The 17192-nt window shown below is 38.8% G+C and overlaps 1 protein-coding gene across 3 annotated transcripts in view; it reads left to right on the forward strand.

Moving 5' to 3' along the window:
- Positions 1-17192, forward strand: part of HBS1L (HBS1 like translational GTPase) — a 77379-nt gene that overhangs the window by 56453 nt on the left and 3734 nt on the right. For all 3 annotated transcript variants that reach the window (XM_046674966.1, XM_046674964.1, XM_046674965.1), the window contains 8 exons: positions 353-499; positions 2253-2327; positions 2873-2990; positions 3405-3473; positions 6015-6119; positions 9347-9437; positions 9834-9942; positions 15793-15893. In XM_046674966.1, the coding sequence (XP_046530922.1) occupies positions 353-499; positions 2253-2327; positions 2873-2990; positions 3405-3473; positions 6015-6119; positions 9347-9437; positions 9834-9942; positions 15793-15893 (815 nt within the window). The remainder of the gene's footprint in view (positions 1-352; positions 500-2252; positions 2328-2872; positions 2991-3404; positions 3474-6014; positions 6120-9346; positions 9438-9833; positions 9943-15792; positions 15894-17192) is intronic.

The raw sequence follows: 17192 nt of genomic DNA on the forward strand, positions 1-17192 counted from the left end.
AAGACTTTCTAGTAAGATGATAACTTTTAAACCTTATATGTTATAAATATTTGTCCTGTTTACTTGGATTTTAATTTTTCTATGATTTTCCTCCTTTGCCTAGATATTTTAATTGTTATGGTAGTCAAATATGGACATTTTTCATTCTTCTTTATGTCATTATTTTTGGCCATATGTTAGTACTTTTTCTTATTTTAAAATTTTAATCTATCATGTAATTCTTTTGTTTGATTTGCTTTGGTGTTTGGCGTCTGCCTTTAAAATCTGACCGACACAATTAACTGTATGACGTGTCTTTTGAGTTAAAATGCCGTGGCGTTATGTTTTGTTTAGATTGTTTTTTCTTCCGTAGGCAGACGTAGCCGTTCTTGTTGTAGATGCCAGCAGGGGAGGGTTTGAAGCTGGATTTGAGACAGGAGGACAAACACGAGAACACGGCCTCTTGGTTCGGTCTCTCGGGGTCACACAGCTTGCAGTGGCCGTCAACAAAATGGATCAGGTATTTAAAGGCCTATGAGCGTTCATTTTAGATGCCGATTAAGGTGCTGTTCCGCCTCAGTGATGATCTCACATGTGACTGGTGTACATTTGATTAGTCCATTTGCCTTATTTTAAAAAATAAATTCATGATCCTGATATTTAAATAAGTGAGATAGTAATTTTTAAGCTAGAAATTGTCTTGTCATTTTCAAAATTAATTTAAAAATCTTAAAATTGTTTTTAGTTAAAAATAATATACATTTAGTATAAAGAAAATGTGAAACAGCCTATATTTTCAACTCCGCTTTCCTCCAAAAAACCTTTAACATTTCATTTTGTACATCCATCCAATTTATTTTTATACATAAAAATCTTTTTCTTTACAACATTGGATTATAATCTTTTTATTATCTGCTTTTTCAAAAAGTTGACTATACTCTTGTGCGTGTTTCCAAGTAATTAATAATTTTTGTATAAAGAGGTTGTTTTTATGGATTTATTGTAGTCTTTTTTAAACATATACTGTAATTGATTCAATCCCCTACTTTTGAATATTTCTGGTTGTTTCACATGTGTGTATGTATGTATTCAGAAATGGTTTATTCTATGGAAATTTCTGGGCCTAAGGGCATTTTCCTTTTTAAGACTAGCTGTACCTGACCAACATGCCTTTGAGAAAAGTTGTAGTTATTCACTCTTGGCACGTATGGGTGGGTTCACTTTCCCAGACTCTTATCAACATTGCTGCTATTAAAAAATTGTTTTCCAATTTGATGTATGAAACAAGATATTTCTTTTTTTTAACTTATTCTTCTGTGAATATTAATAATACTTAAATATACTTTGTATATTTATTAACCATTTGTACTTTTTCTTTTGGAATTAAATAATTTGCTCATTTTTGAAGCTTTTTTGCATAACCATTTGTAAGCATAATTTATTTATTAATGATGTCAACCCTTTATCTTATCTTTTAGATATTTTTCTCAACTTGTTATTTTACTTTTCATTTTGTTTATGGTATGTTTTTCAGTAACATTTAAATTTACAAATATTTTCTTTTGACTTCTTTATGCGTAGATATTTTCTTACCTTGGGATCAGATACATAGTCCCCTTCATTTTTCTACACAGTTAGTTCTTTTATAGTATCATTATTACATATACCTTTTTTCCTCCTAGTATTTTAGTATGAAAATTTTCAAATATAAAGAAAAGTTGAAAGAATTTTATAGTAAACACTCATATTATACCCACTATTTAACATTATGCTACTTGCTTGATAACATTTTTGTGAATCTACCCCTGTATCCATCCATTAATCCATCTTATTTTGACATGAATTTCCAAGTTACACTTACTCGTAAATACTCTAACCTGCATATCGTTATCTCGAGTTCATATTACATGTACATTTTTACATTATTTAGCTTGCGGGAGTGTGTCAGTAATCTTATTGTATTTCAGCAGTTGGTCCAAGCACAGTTTAATAGATTATTCACTTTTACTATCCAAGTTTGAAGTCACTTTTAGCTTATGCAAAAAATTCTGTATGTATTGGAGTTTGTTTCCAGATTTTCTGTTGTAGGAAAAGATACTTTTAGATCATATTTAGTAAGATCTGATGTTCTGAGTTTTAATTTTAACAGATTTTATATTTAATAGATTTTATATTTTATAGTCTTGATTATTTACATTTTATTGCAGAAATTTAACTTTTTTATATAGCATGGTCTGAAGCATAGTTTTAAAGATAAATTGGATCTTTATCAGGTTAATTGGCAACAAGAAAGATTTCAAGAGATTACTGGAAAACTTGGGCACTTTCTTAAGCAAGCAGGTTTTAAGGTAAGGTAATTTTAAATTTATTTAGTTACTTTCATTAATCTCATCTTACTGATGTGAGCGACAAAAACTAAAACTTTGATACTCTTGGCTCGTTAAGTGTGTTTAATTCTTTTTGCTTTTACTTCCCCCTCTCCCCCTGGTGTCATGTATATCTTATCTCATGTTCTTTGAATCTTCTCCTTAGAAGATAGCGTATATTTTAGAAAGCTTGGGTTTAGTATAAGTAAAAGGCTTTCCCCCCACCTATTAGAGTAGGACTGTGGAAACCAGTAGAGAGGAATTTCTCCAGCAAAAATGTGAAACGTGCCTGTGTTACCAGGTAAAAATGCTTGAGTGTGTTGGAATAAATTTGCAAGTTTCCCACAAAATTGAAAAAGTTAAAAACTATTAGATGGGATAACTTCAGGGTCTCTGATTTCTATTACTTTTTAAAAAGTACATTGTGTTGCTTTTGCAAAATTGGTGCAGTTATAGCTATGGGGAACCTTTTAACTACTTTTAAACAGTGTTGTATTAAGTTTCATATATTCAATCTTTTTTAATAGGAAAGTGATGTAGCTTTTATTCCTACGAGTGGTCTCAGTGGTGAGAATCTCATCACAAGATCTCAATCAAGCGAACTCACAAAATGGTATAAAGGGCTCTGTTTATTAGAACAAATTGGTAAGTATATTTCCATGTTAATTTTAAGGCATTATGAGCTTGATGTTAACTGGTATTTAGAGTTCTTTATGGGAGACGAATATGTATGAAGAAGTCTGGGATTTGTAGTCAGAGGAGGTCAGTTTCCAGTTTTGAAACCATGTGCAATATTTAGACTGTCTGCTGCTCAGTTCTCCTGATTTAATTAATGAGGCTCATGCCCACGCCCCCTGCCTCATAGACTCCTTGACACTAAATGAGGTAGCATATGTGAAAACACTTCATAGGCAACAAAGTATTAGATGAATGACAGTGCACTTGCTATAATTTATAAAAAAGATTATTTTCTAAGAGACATGAGACTATAATGGGCTCTTTGGAGATGATTCCAAAGTGACAGTTGAAATTAAACCTTGCTTTTTGCCGTTTTCCCAGATTCCTTCAAGCCTCCTCAGAGGTCTGTTGACAAGCCTTTTAGGTTATGTGTGTCTGACGTTTTCAAAGGTGAGTGCTGCCACTGCCATGCTGCTTCAGCACGGCCCCACCTCTCCCTCTCTCCTGCGCTCCTTCCTTGCACGGAACTGTTCTCTTGTCTGCAGATTCTCCCTTCTTCATGTCGATGTAAGGCTCATTGCCAGATTAATTTTAGAGTGCACAGTTCTAGTCAGTTAACTCCCCTGCCCAGAATCTTCCGTTTACTCCCCGTTTCCCTGTCTCATACTCGTCTTCCAAGCGTAAAAACCTTGCGCTCTTTCTAGCCTCGTGGTATTTTTCTCCCTTTACTTTCCGTATCCTTCAACCAGACGAGATCGTTCGCTATTTCTTAACCTCCTGGAGGCCTCATTGCCCATGTCTACCATGCATCACTCCTCTCTCTTTGCTTGCCCGTTTCCACCCCGTCTGTAGCAGTCTAGGTCCAGTCAGGAGACAGATACCACACACGGGTAAAACTGGAGGGTTAATAGCAGAGCTTATTAACTAGATAAAAGATCCTGTATAGAAAACTATGAAATGGAAATGGAATAAAACATCTCAATAAAAATACGATACGATGTATTTATTCATTGGCATCATCAGTATGATGAAGATGTCAGTTGTCCCCCAAATCTCCATTGTCATGGAGCAGGGGTGAAGAGTGGATTTGGAACCGAGCAGCAGTAAGTTCACAATTGGTGAGCTCACCCACACACATACCCCAAGGTCCTCTGTGTTCTCTGTACCCTCTATCATTACATTTTTCCTGCACTTTTCTAGTTGCTTCTGTGCTGCCCATGTATTTCACTTAGCTTGTGAACTCCTTGGGGCAAGGACTGTCTCTTCTCTGTCTACATCTGCGGGACCTCCCTCGTGCCTGGCACATAATACACACAATAAATAGATAATGAGCGAGTGAAGGTGCTTTGAAAGAATCCTTCAATACAATTGAAATGCATCATTATCATCATTAGCTTTGAGGTTCTAGTAGTAGAGGAAATATGGTAATGGTTTCCAGAATGCCGCTTATCTGCTTAAAATACAGAGGTGCTGGATTTTCTCTTGATTAGCCATGTTTGCTTACTCCACGTTCTCACCTCCCCTTCTCTCTTCAGGCAGCTTCCTGCCTCTGCCTACGCTGCTGTCCTCATTATGTTCCCGCTGAGGTTATGAATTGACCTCTTGGTTGCCAAAGTCAGCGAACAGTTTTCAATTCTGTCTTAGTTCCATCTTACTCGAATTTGGCATTACTTTTGAGGCTGGTAGCCACATCCACCTTGAAACTTCTCTCTGGTGGTCTATTTCTCTGACCTCTCCTATCTTCTTGGGGGGCTCTTCTTGCTGTCTCTTAACTGGTGTTCTCTTGCTTCAGTTCTCTTCTTCGTCTACATGCTCCTTTTGGGTGGGTATCAATTAGTTCATCTACCTCGGGCATCTTGATGCTTCCCAAATCTGTATCTCCAACCCAAACCTGTTCTCACTCTCCTGATACAGATGCTAATTGCTCCGGACATCTCCACAGGGAGTGTGCTCTTGGGGTGCCCTTCTCTTGGAATGTGGTGGGATTGGTGTCCCCTGGAATGCATCTTCTCCACCTGTATGTCTTGTAGACACTTCGGATCCACTGAGGCTAAAAGGGGTCTTGTTCCTTGATTTCCTGGATCACAGTTAATGCATCATCCTTTCAGCTTTCTCCCCTTTGTCATTATCCCTCACTTACCTTATCACCCAAAATCTGTCATCCCTTATTCTGAAATCCTTGAGTTTATTCCTTTTCTACAGTCAATGTATGCATTTCCTCTCCTCTCTGACACTGAAATACCATCATGTACCTTCTCTGTCCACCGTTCTTTACTGACTTCCCATTAACTTAACCAAGCATGAAATTCAAGCCTTGAGTGTGACTTAAGAGGCCCCTTTGTTACTTGTCCCTTTCCTGTCTCTGTTGCCTCATGTCTTGCCTTTCCCTCATTATGCCGTGTGATCCCCCATGTAAATGTCACAAGGGTCTTAGCACATCCCACATCCGGTTAGGACTCTGTGCCTGTGCACATGCAGTTTCCTGGATCAGCAGTGTCTTCCTCCTTCTCTCTACCTGTGCACACAAGCTCCTGGTGGCCGTTCTTTCTTCTTCAGAGTGCTCAGCCAAAGTGTAATGGTTCCCCCATCATGGGTTCTTCTGTGCACATTTTTCTGTTTCCATTGTACATTGTAAATAGCATTTGTCTCAGGACAGTGTCATTGTTTTTGTCTTTCTCTCCATTAGTGTAACTCTGTATAGGTAGGGGCTTATATTTTCATCTCTTTATCCCCAGGCTTTATCACAGTGCCTGGCACCTAAGTAGTTCAGTAAATATTTGAAAAAGCAATGAACTCTGACTTTTGGTAGCATGGATATTTTTATTTGTAAGAAACTCAAGAGTAGAATATTTAGTAGATATGCTAAACATTCTGAAATGGTAATTGCTAATGTTTTTTGAACTCTTAGTTTTGGGGAACTAAATATCGCTAACAGTATTATTGGATAACATTACTCTATGAAACATTACAGAATGTTGCCTCGTTTTGCAGATCAAGGATCTGGATTTTGTGTAACTGGTAAAATTGAAGCTGGTTACATCCAGACTGGGGACCGACTGCTAGCAATGCCTCCTAATGAAACTTGTACTGCAAAAGGTATTCCTCTGCAAGGGTCTCTTGCTGAACAACCCTTAAGTTGAGACAGCAGATTTTTAAAAGTAGTTTAGTTATTAACTCTAGAGTAAATAACCTCTTACTGAAATTGTAACTGACTGTCAAAATGATACTGACTGTTAAAGATAAAAATGTGAAAACATTAAACGATTTTTTTCTGTTGTGGCTATGTGTGTATATATGTACATATTACAATCTAAATGTGGTAGCATATTTTTTTTGACGCTGATTCAAGAAGACTGGTTAGGATTTAACCAGATGTAGAGACACCTGACAGATACATTTAAAATAGTATTCAGTAGCAGAACTTCAATCTCACCTCAACCTGGCACTAAGTAGCCAGTAGCAGCACAAACTACTATGGTCTGTTGTGCTGAAATGTGCATTTCAGAATTACTATATGTTAACAGCCTTGACTGTATTTATACCAAAAAAATTTTTATATATAGGAACGCGTAAGTAAGAAAATAAGATGCAAATGCAGAAAATCTTAGTGTTGAATAGAGAAATTGAGCTGAAGTGCCACAGTTACTGCTTTTGCACGTAGATCTAATATATGACCTTTCTTTCATCATAGCTGATAACTATCTGTGTCTTCTGATGATTTGACCATACATATATATATGTTATTCTTTTCTGAATTCTGATTGAGTTTATAGTTCTTTATTAGCCTTAGTCTAGCTTCCAACTAAGCTTCTGACTTCAACATAAAACTGAAGACCTGTTATACTGTAAAGTAATATGATTTGTAACAATTTTAAGCTAAATATAACCTACTGGGAATGTTAAAATTTGTTTTGATTTCCATACGTTTCTTTCTGTTACTCTTATTTAGAGTTTATATCCAGAGTTGTACCTAACCAGTTTATAAATTTAAATGTACATTTTGTTTGAATTAATTTGCCTACTTTAAAAGCTGATTTCTTAGAGATTGTAAGAGATTAATGAATATCTATTAAGAGGTAACATGTTTTAAATTTAAAAATGAATAAGGGAATGAAAGCTGCAGTTATTTCCATTTTACCTTTTTCTTTCTGCTTGCTTAGGGATCATGAATATTCTGTTTAGAAAAAAGTAATATGCACTTTTAAAAAAAAAGTTTTATTTTCCATAGATCTATTGTTTTCAAGTTCAGCTCTCTCCTTTTTTGTTCTTTTTTTCTTTTGGTGGAGAAGATTGGCCCTGAGCAAACATCTGTTGCCAGTCTTTTTTGCTTGAGGAAGGTTGTCGCTGAGCTAACATCTGTGCCAATCTTCCTCTGTTTTATGTGGGATGCCACCACAGTGTGGCTTGATGAGCAGTGCTAGGTCTGTGCCCAGAATCCCAACCTGAACCCCCTGGCCTGCCAAAGCAGAGCATGTGAACTTAACCACTATGCCACCAGGCTGGCCCCTCTACTTTTGTTTTTTTAAAGTGATCGAGTTACAATATTTTTGAAATTTCTTTGTATGTTGATGAGCTTTTTTGAGAATAGGAATGTTTTTTTACAGTCAGTAGGCATGAGTTAAAGCCATGGTCCTAAAATTATCGTGAACTTTACAGATTGGCTGCCTTGTGACCTCCAAAGTCATAATTTGGTCACCTCTGAAGGTCACCCACCTTCTTTTCCTCTCTCTTTCAGTCCCTTCCCCACCAGAGAAACTCCAACGTTTATCTTTAATCCCATGTTTCTTAAAGGTAGAGCCATATCAGAAGCCCCCGGGACCCACCCACTCCTGAGAGCTGCCCTCCTAGCCCACATGCGTTCTCAGGCCTCAGGGTCTGACCCTTCTGCTTCCTCCTCATTGACTTGGTTGTTTAATGCCCCTTTCTGTTAGAGCGCCTGAGGTGCTGCCGTGGCTGACGCACAGACCCAGTGAAGAGGGTCCTTCAGAAGAGAAATAGCGTAGCTTGGACAGTGTAACATGCCTGGGGGGAGAAAAACAGATTATATATTACCTTTATAAAGTTCTGTATGGTTAATTGATCTTCTAGTAGGAAAGCTCTTCAAATCTTAAGCCAAAGGCAGTCTCTATTGTACATAAGTAGCTAGCTCCTGTCTTTAGTCCCACGTTTCATAGCAAAAATCAGATATGGTCATTTTAATTTTACATTTAAAAACTAAATTTATTTAGTTGAATATTTAACAAACATTCCTTAATATCATACTTGGTAACATTTTCAGAGTCAGGAATCTCTTTGACACCTTGATGAAAGGTATGGCCCTTCCTCTCAGATTAATGCAGATGTGGACAGACATGAAATTGTGAATGAAACCGTAGGTTGTCTCAGAGCTCTTAAGTTTCTCCTGGAACTCCCCAGAAGTCTGAAAGGAACGCACTTAACAGTGTGCTCCATGGGAAAAATGAGGATTTTCAGAAAGATATGGGTGAATTATGATTTACTGAAAACATGTCAATTAAGAACTATTCCACGATGGTTGGCCCACAGGCTGTCTTCCTCAAAAGGCTCAAGTTCCAGTGGAAGGGAACTCTCCCGTAAATTTATGCCATGGAGACAGCACACATGAGACTGCTTTGAAAGCCTCTGACGAAGGACACCGAGTATTGCCCTGAGTCGCCCTCCCGGATTATTCCAGATAGCAGCGCCTGGGTTCATTTTCAAGTTAAATTTTCTTACATCATTCATCTCTTTCTTTTCATCTAACCAGTTATCACCGTGCATGTCTCTCTCTGGGAGGCAGTTCTCTTGGGCCAGAAATAGTGGAGGGGCCTGCGTGAGCACCATGTGACTAAACACGACGCCTTGTGGGTTCCTCGGAGAACACAGGCGGCTGTTTAGATGGTTATCTAAAAGCAAAGCTCGAGAGAACAGAATACTACTAGGCACCTTCCCCTGTCCCAGCTTTTATGTTATTAAAAGTAATTTGAACTGTATTACTATGCCTGCATTCATTGATATAAGAGAAATATTTGTATGGGGCCTGTTGAATGAATATACCAGCTGAGTAAATGAGTTTAACAATCTTGATTAAATAAGCAGAAGTCAGCTTTTTATGGACACCTTATGTTTAGGGCGGTGTTCCAGAAGAGTCAAGTCTGGAGGAAGTGTGTTTTCCTCAACGCTCACAGTTACGCTTCTCACTCTCAATCCATTCATACTGAAAATGATGAGTAGTGACTGCTGAGGCACAGCAGCAAGCTCTCCTGGTTGTTATGGTTTGATATTGAGGCGTTTCACTGTGCGCTTTGGTTCTTACTCGTTTCCAGGAATCACTCTGCACGATGAACCTGTCGACTGGGCGGCCGCGGGCGATCATGTCAGTCTTACGTTGGTTGGGATGGATATCATCAAAATCAAGTGAGTGAGAAAATGAGTTTACGCAGCCAGTGTTTTGGATATAGGACCTCGAAACACGTAAATTTTGCCATTCACCAGCTCAAATGAAAGAATGAGTATTAATTCTGAATTTCATTTGGCCAAAAACAGGCACTTGCAGAAGTGTAAGAATGATAAGTAAAACCTCCTTCACGTTGCAGTTAATAATATCAACACATGTACTTCTTCTCTGAGCAAAAACTGTAGGTATGAAATGATGCCAGGGTATTAATGACATAAAGCCATGCGTGGACCTGGGGAGTGTGGAGAGCAGGCCCCTCGTGTCCTTGATTGCTCCACTTGTAAATGGTCTCAGAGGTGTCCTGCTGCATGTATGTTTACTGTCCCCCAGCTGCCTTCTCTCTGTTTTTGTTCCAGTGTCGGCTGCATCTTCTGTGGCCCCAGGGAGCCCATTAAAGCCTGCACTCGTTTCAGGGCCCGAATCCTCATCTTTAATATTGAAATTCCTGTCACAAAAGGATTTCCTGTAAGTTTCAAAATGTTTGTTATTGTTTTTATAAATTCAGAGTAACTTTATCCTAAAGAGTAATAGCTTTCTTTATAAGTGATGATGCTGTCGTTATTTTCAACTCACATCTTATTACTCTAGTCCAGAAAAACATGAAATTAGAATTTGAAATCCTTTTTGTTTTGATCCTTGAGCCTGGGGACTTTTTCAAAAAGGCATTGAGGAAAACTTTTATAATCAATCGGATACAAACTAATAATAATAAAATTTATACAGGGAAAATGGTAGCTACTTTTTTGCTGTGTTCTAAAGGTTACCTGACAATCTTCTCAGATTGGGTCTTTCTGGTTTTCTTTTGTTTTAATATGCTTATTTGTAGTTTTTCTGATCACAAAGTAATACATTGTTATAGAAAATTTTGGAAAACACAAAAAAATACAAAGAATGTTCTGTAATTGCATAATCCATACATATCTACTCGTTCATTCCAGTGTATTTTTGTGTGTACATGTTGTCCCCCCATTGGCATTTACGGGTCTGTTCTGGGATCCTTGGCATGGGGTAAACTTTGTGCTGAAGCACACGCTCAGACCCTGCATGCTGTGAGGTTGGCATGCAGGTTCTCATTGAGCAGCATCATTTGAACATGCATATTTATGGGAAGAGGAGGATTTCATACTGTAATGTTACTTTATCCACAAAGGACACTACTTGTGAATGGGGTGAATTCCTTGTTTTCTGTGTAAGTTTTTTCAGATATTTAGGGACATAACTCTAATTTTAGAGTTTAATTAATTAAATTGCTTGTCTTTGAAAATATAAGCAGACCATTTTTACCATTTGATGCATCTTTGAAATAAAAGTAAGACAGTAATAGTAATTGGCCTTTAAACTTTTAGTTAGTGATAGTATATTAGAAGTTGGAAATAAATTTATTTAACTCATTTAAATTCGTTTTATGCTCATACGCCTTTATTTGAGATAACCATGTGCTTTGCTTAAGTGCTTTAGTTTTATAATTATATTCCATTTCTCCCATATGATAAAAAAAGGAGTAAAGACTTCTCTCCAAAAAAATTGTTATAGTTGAAAATATTTAATTTTTAAATATTAAAAATTCATGTATTGATAGGCAGGAAACTACGACCTAATTGCTATGAACAAACGGCACTCATTCTTAGAAAGCAGCGTGTCCTACAGGGAGAAGCTGGAGAGGTTGGGACTGTGTTTTTACTCATGCAGCAATAATTTTTGCCATTGGAGAGATAGAGAGGTCAAGAGGTTAACGGTTACTTTGAATAGTAATATCGTCTTCCTGTCTACTGTCGTTTCTTAAAAATAAGTATGAATTGAAAGTTTTTAGTGCTGCTTTCTGAGATTCCACCTGCGTATATTGATTCACGAATACCAGGATGAAATTGTTTCAGGAAAAAATGGTCATGTTTTGTTGTTCAGTCCACTTCCTGTGGGAACAAACCTGTATTCATACATACGTACAGTACATACCAAGGAAAGGCTTTCTAAGCAGTTAAGATTTGACTATTTAGGGACTAATTCCTTAATGCTACATAAATAGATTTAAGTTTCCCTTGGTTTATCTGGTAAACTCACGATATTTTTAAGAAGAAAAAACAGAAGAATTAGCCTTTAAATTCATGTTTGATTTTTTTATTGTGATAAAGTATACATAACATAAAATTTACCGTTTTAACCATCTTTAAGTGTACAGTTCAGTGGTACTAAGTACATTCTCACTGCTGTGCAACCATCAACACCATCCATCCCCAGAGCGATTTATTCATCCCAGACTAACGCTCTGCGCGCCTTCAACAGTACCTCCCGTTTCTCCTCCCCCACCACCGTGACCGCTATTCTTTCTTTTTCTATGAATCTGCCTACTCTAGGTCCTTCACATAAGTGGAGTCATACGATATTTGTCCTTTTGTGTCTGACTGATTTCATTTAGCATAGTGTTTTCAGGGTTCATCCATGCTGTAGCATGTGTCAAAATTTCATTTCTTTTGAAGGCTGAGTAGTATTCCATTGTATATATAGAACACATTTTTTTATCCATTCATCTGTTGATGGACATTTGGGTTGCTTCTGTCTTTCGGCTACTGTAAATGATAGTTCTGTGAACACTGGCACACAAAGATCTTTTTGAGCCCCCACTTTCAGTTCTTTTGGGTATATACCCAGGAGTGGAATTGCTGGATCATATGGTAATTGTATGTTTAACTTTTTGAGTAGCTGCTAAACTGTTTTCCATAGCAGCTGCCCCATTTTACATTTCCACCAGCAGTACAACAAGGATTCTGATTTCTCCACTTCCTCATCAACACTTGTTATTTTCCTTTCTTGTGTTGAGTGGGTGGGTGATTTTTTTGTTTGTTTATAATAGCCAAACTGATGGCCGTGAGGTGGATGTCATTGTGGTTTTGATTTGCATTTCTCTAATGGCTGGTGAAGTTGAGCATCTTTTTATTTCTTTATAGATTTTAAGTATTAACCCCTTATCAGATACATGATTTGCACATATTCCATTCTGTGGGTTGTCTTTTCACTGTCTTGGTAGTATCCTTTGATTCATAAAAGTTTTAAATTTTCATGAAGTCCAGTTGATCTACTGTTTTTTTGGTTGCCTATACTTTTGCTGTCATATCCAAAGATTCATTGCCAGATTCAGCGTCAAAAAGATTTTCCTCTATTTTCTTCTGGAGTTTCGTAGTGTTAGTTCTTTTGTTTAGGTCTTTTTTTGAGTTAATTTTTATGTACAGTGTAAAGTAAGGCTTCACCTTCATTCTTTTCCGTGTTTTCCCAGCACCATTTGTTGAAAAAAACTGCTTTTTCCATATTGAAGGGTCTTGGCTCCCTTGTTGCAAATTGACCATCTATGCATTGAAAATTTTTAAATATAAATCACCTGGAGGTGTAAGCAAAATACTAATTTGACTTATTTTGCCGCCTAACAGATTATGTAGCCTGTTATAGTTTATAAAACACTAGATAATTTGATTCTCGCAACCCTGTGTGAGGTACGGCATCCTAGCCCTTATCTGGAACTCTTGAGGCTCGTGTGTTCCAGAGTGAGAAGTGTTCCAATTTTAGAGAGATGATATGGTGTGTGCATGTTATGTAAGACCCCTCACAGAGAATGTGCGACACCCTGCAATTGAACATCCTGAAGATTCCTCTCCACAGCTTATTAACATTAATGCTCAGTGAAAGCCATAAGGACTCTAAATTGCCTCACTTCAAGTCTTGTTTGACTACTCAAGTGGATTTATAACAGAATTAGGAAAAAACTTAGGTTTTCAGTCTTTTGGGATTTAGGAGTTGCAGTAGGAGATTGTGGACCTGTCTTAGCTTGTCCCCATTTACGGATGAGGACTTGGAGACTTGAGAGGCTGTGACGCCTGAGTAATAAGTGGGTACTCCAGGACTCATGCGCAGAACTTTTCACCCTGAAACCCAGTGCTTTTTTTCCCTATTGCATTATGCTACAGATGGCTTTGAATTACAGATGCCTTTGGTTATATATAATATAAATTAAAATGCTAAAGCAGTAGACAGTTACTTGACACTTACATGCGTGTAGATTTTTTCACACGTATTCATTAAATATTTTTTTGAGCTACTGTCTGTAAGACGCTGCGGAGATAGAAAGACAAGTAAACCTAAAACCTGAGCCTGTACTGCCACAGCCCATTCTTCATTCACTCTGATTTTCCCCGGGGCCCACACGTGGGACTCGAAGCTTAGGAGGAGCCTAATGAGGTTCATGCGACTGTTCTTTCGAATTGGCAAGAGGTGGTGACAAATACAGTTTCTTAGCCACACCCAAGCCCAGTGAGGGGAATCCCGCTTGTTAACCTCAGCTGCTTTTTGCAAAAGGGGTATTTCTTAGGTCTGTAGCCCTGCCTGTGTGTACACTGGTGCTGCTGGAGGCCTGGGCCCACGGAATGCACACGTGTGGCTCTCACCCCGTTCCCTTTCACCCGGAAGGTTTTTTTCCCTGAGTTGTTTGTTAATTTTGGGAGGATCTTTCCAGTTCTCAGTGGTCAAATGCCATTGAAAAAGAAAGCTGGTTTGCCTTTGTACAGTAGTGGAGGTTCACTTGTGCCTTGAAAAACCCAACTCTTGTGACTGACGTTCTCCGTGTGCTTTAGATGTTCTCTGTTCCTTCATTCTTACACTCGTTTCAGAGATATTTGCTCAGTGCCAGTGAAATGTCTGGCCCTGGTCTACCGAGTTCTTTTTCTCACAGAGTTCATGTTTGCAGGAATGACAGACATTCAAACCAGCAGTTAGAGGAAAAGTGAGATGTGATGTGGCGGGATTCTGGGACATGGAGGAAGGATGTCAGCTCAGACTGGGGGTTCAGGCTTCTTGAAGTGATGCTGTTTGGGCCCCCAGTAGCATGGGGTGAGCAGGCGTTGCCCAGGGAAGCAGCCCCCTTGAGAGGGTGTGTTCTAGCCAGAGCGCATGGTGCACGTGAAAGCCTGAAGGGGAGAAAGGGCTTCCTGTGTATAGGGAACCAACGCTCAGTGTGTCTGGGGTGTAGGATGCAAGAGAGGATGGAGAAAGGTGAGGCTAGAGAGGTGAGCGGGAGTCAGACTGAGAAGGGCCTGGTGCCTTGTAGTGGAATTAAAGTTCCCACGGTTTTAAAAAGCAAAGACGTATCATTAAGTTTGTGTTTTAGAAAATCAGTCTGGTAGGCATATGAAGAATGGGTTATGGAGGGACGAGAGTGATGGCAGAGAGCAGGTAGGAACCTGCATCCTGTATTTTAATTCAGAGGAGAGATGACTGTCCTGGACAGCTTTTGTAACAGTGAGGAAAGAGAGAAAAAAATGGACAGAAATAGAATTAATAAGGTGCTGATTGAACGACTCAGTTTTTTCCCAAAGTCCAGGGTTGTGCGTCCACAGTTCCCCTTGCATTTCTGTTTTCTGAATGTGTAAACTGTTCTAGCCAGGAAATTCCAGAGTAGAGAATTAGTATTTCTTCAAGAAAACAGCCTAAAGTGGTATTGACAAATCAAACTTCTATAGCTTTGCCACTTCCTGGGTATTTGCTCTTTCCACTATACCCAAACTGGAGACGTGTTGCACACTCATTGCTTTTTATTTTAATGAGGATTGTCAGTCTCACTCTGAGTGCAGCCGACCGAAGCATAAAATTTACCGCTGACACTTAGCACCATGGCCACATTAAGTTACTTAACTTTTTTGATATTAAATTTCTTTAATTTAAAACATAAATAGTAATATCTCATATTTAAGGTCATAAATTAACTGAATGTTTACCACCTGCTAGGCACCACTTTAAAGTAAGCTTATGTGAATTTCCTCATTTTAGTGATAAGGAACCTGACCCAGATCATACAGCTGGAAAGTGTACAGTCAGGATTCGAACTGAGGTCTGTCTGAGTCAGAGCTTGTCTCAACTCCCATATAATGTTTTATTCTCGTTATCCAACAGTGCATACAGTAATTACTGCTGGTATGACGATTCCCCTTCCCTCGTTTTCATGATGAAACAGTTCACATTTGTTGAACATCTGTATACCAGGCACTGTGTCTGATCCTGTTTAATTCTCATCACAACCCTGTAATAAGGTTACATAATGTATTAAAGTTTGCACAGTAGGTGATGGAGTAGAAATTCACACTCCCTCCCATGACCTTGGCTCCCTGGTAAGTTGGGAACAACCTGATTACAGTGGTGGGGCTGGGAGGGAGTGAGCAGAGGTCCTGGAGGGCTCTGAGCGGTCGTGCTGAGTTGACTGTGTGAGACGTGGGTGCCAAGAGAAAAGGCAGAGGTGCCGTCGGAAGCAGCGTCTCAGTGTTCCCCTTTCTGTTCTAGGTGCTGCTCCACTACCAGACCGTCAGCGAGCCTGCCGTTATTAAGCGACTGATTAGCATCTTAAACAAAAGCACGGGCGAAGTCACAAAGAAGAAGCCTAAGTGAGTGTAACACACGCAAGCCATTTAAGCAAATTCCTTACAGATTAATTCATTTCTATTGTATTTCTCTTTGTACTAAGTGAAATCTATTCTTCCTTGTTTCAGAAATCATTGTTTCAAGGACTAGATTAAGAAAATACAGAAACAAATGTTTAAGCTCCCGCTTAGGTGTGAATGCTAGATATAATTTCTGTCATGTGTGGTGAGGGGGTATGATTGTTAATAAAAATGTGAATATAAATTTATATGGATCCCTCAAGCCCTAGATACTGATCATGTAAAAATAAAGATATTTAAATAATTAGTCCTACATTTTTAAAGATAAATTTGAATTCTGCCAAGCCTCTGGTTCCAAATTCTGGCTGTGTCCTTCTTCACTTTCTTGTCACTTCCTTAATGAGAATCAGTCCTTGCACTAAGAGCACCCAGGAAGAAGGTGATCTGTATGCTCTGTAGCTGCCAGATTTTTCCCACCCTGGAATTATTTTCCTTTCTGCTTGAGGTCCACCTAGAGCTTTAAGCGAAGGTGATTGCCACCACATTGGTCCCCTCTGATGACCATTAGTGTCCAGCCTAGGTGTGGACAGTTCCTTTTGGCTGGGACAAGGTTGGGATTCTTCAAAGTAAGTGCTTCCTGAGAATCTTGTTTCTTACCTCATTTCAACTAAAGGCTAACCACAGTTTGGCTTGGCTGCTTCAGGTTTGGGGTTTTCCTCACTTCCACCCTATGGGGAATCCCACCCAAAATCCCCTTTTTTCGGTCCTTGGGTCTTCCTCCTCTTTTGCACCTGTGTAAGAGGCCAAAGGTGGTTAGTGGGTTAATGAGTTGGCTGCAAGTAGAAGAGAGAATCTTCACACTGCTCTAAACTCATGCCTGTTTCCCTGTTAGGAGGGAAGAGTTACTTCTTTCATAGCATGGTTCTTTATTTTTAACCTGAGCCTTTGGCTTCTAGCATGAGTGTCTGCTATAATATTCTGAGAAATGTGATAGTAACTAATGGCTAACATTTCTGGAAGACCATGATTTTCTCTGCTGTGTCGTGAATGCTTTTGCGTGGTTTATAGTCTCAGCAGCTGTATGAAGCAGGTACTATTCTGTTTCCCATTTTTCAGATAAGGAAACTGAGGCTTAGAGAGATTGTATAACATGTTCAAAGTCACAGAGCCAGCAAGTGGCAGAGCCAGGATTCCAACCCAGGTAGTTGGTCCACAGAAACTATATGCTTTTTGGCAAGAGCCAGGTTGACTTGGAGAGCTCTCAGTCTGAAATGGGCCCGTCACATTCGATCCTGAGTTCCC

This window comes from Equus quagga, chromosome 11 (assembly GCF_021613505.1).
Source record: "Equus quagga isolate Etosha38 chromosome 11, UCLA_HA_Equagga_1.0, whole genome shotgun sequence".
Lineage (NCBI taxonomy): Eukaryota > Metazoa > Chordata > Mammalia > Perissodactyla > Equidae > Equus > Equus quagga.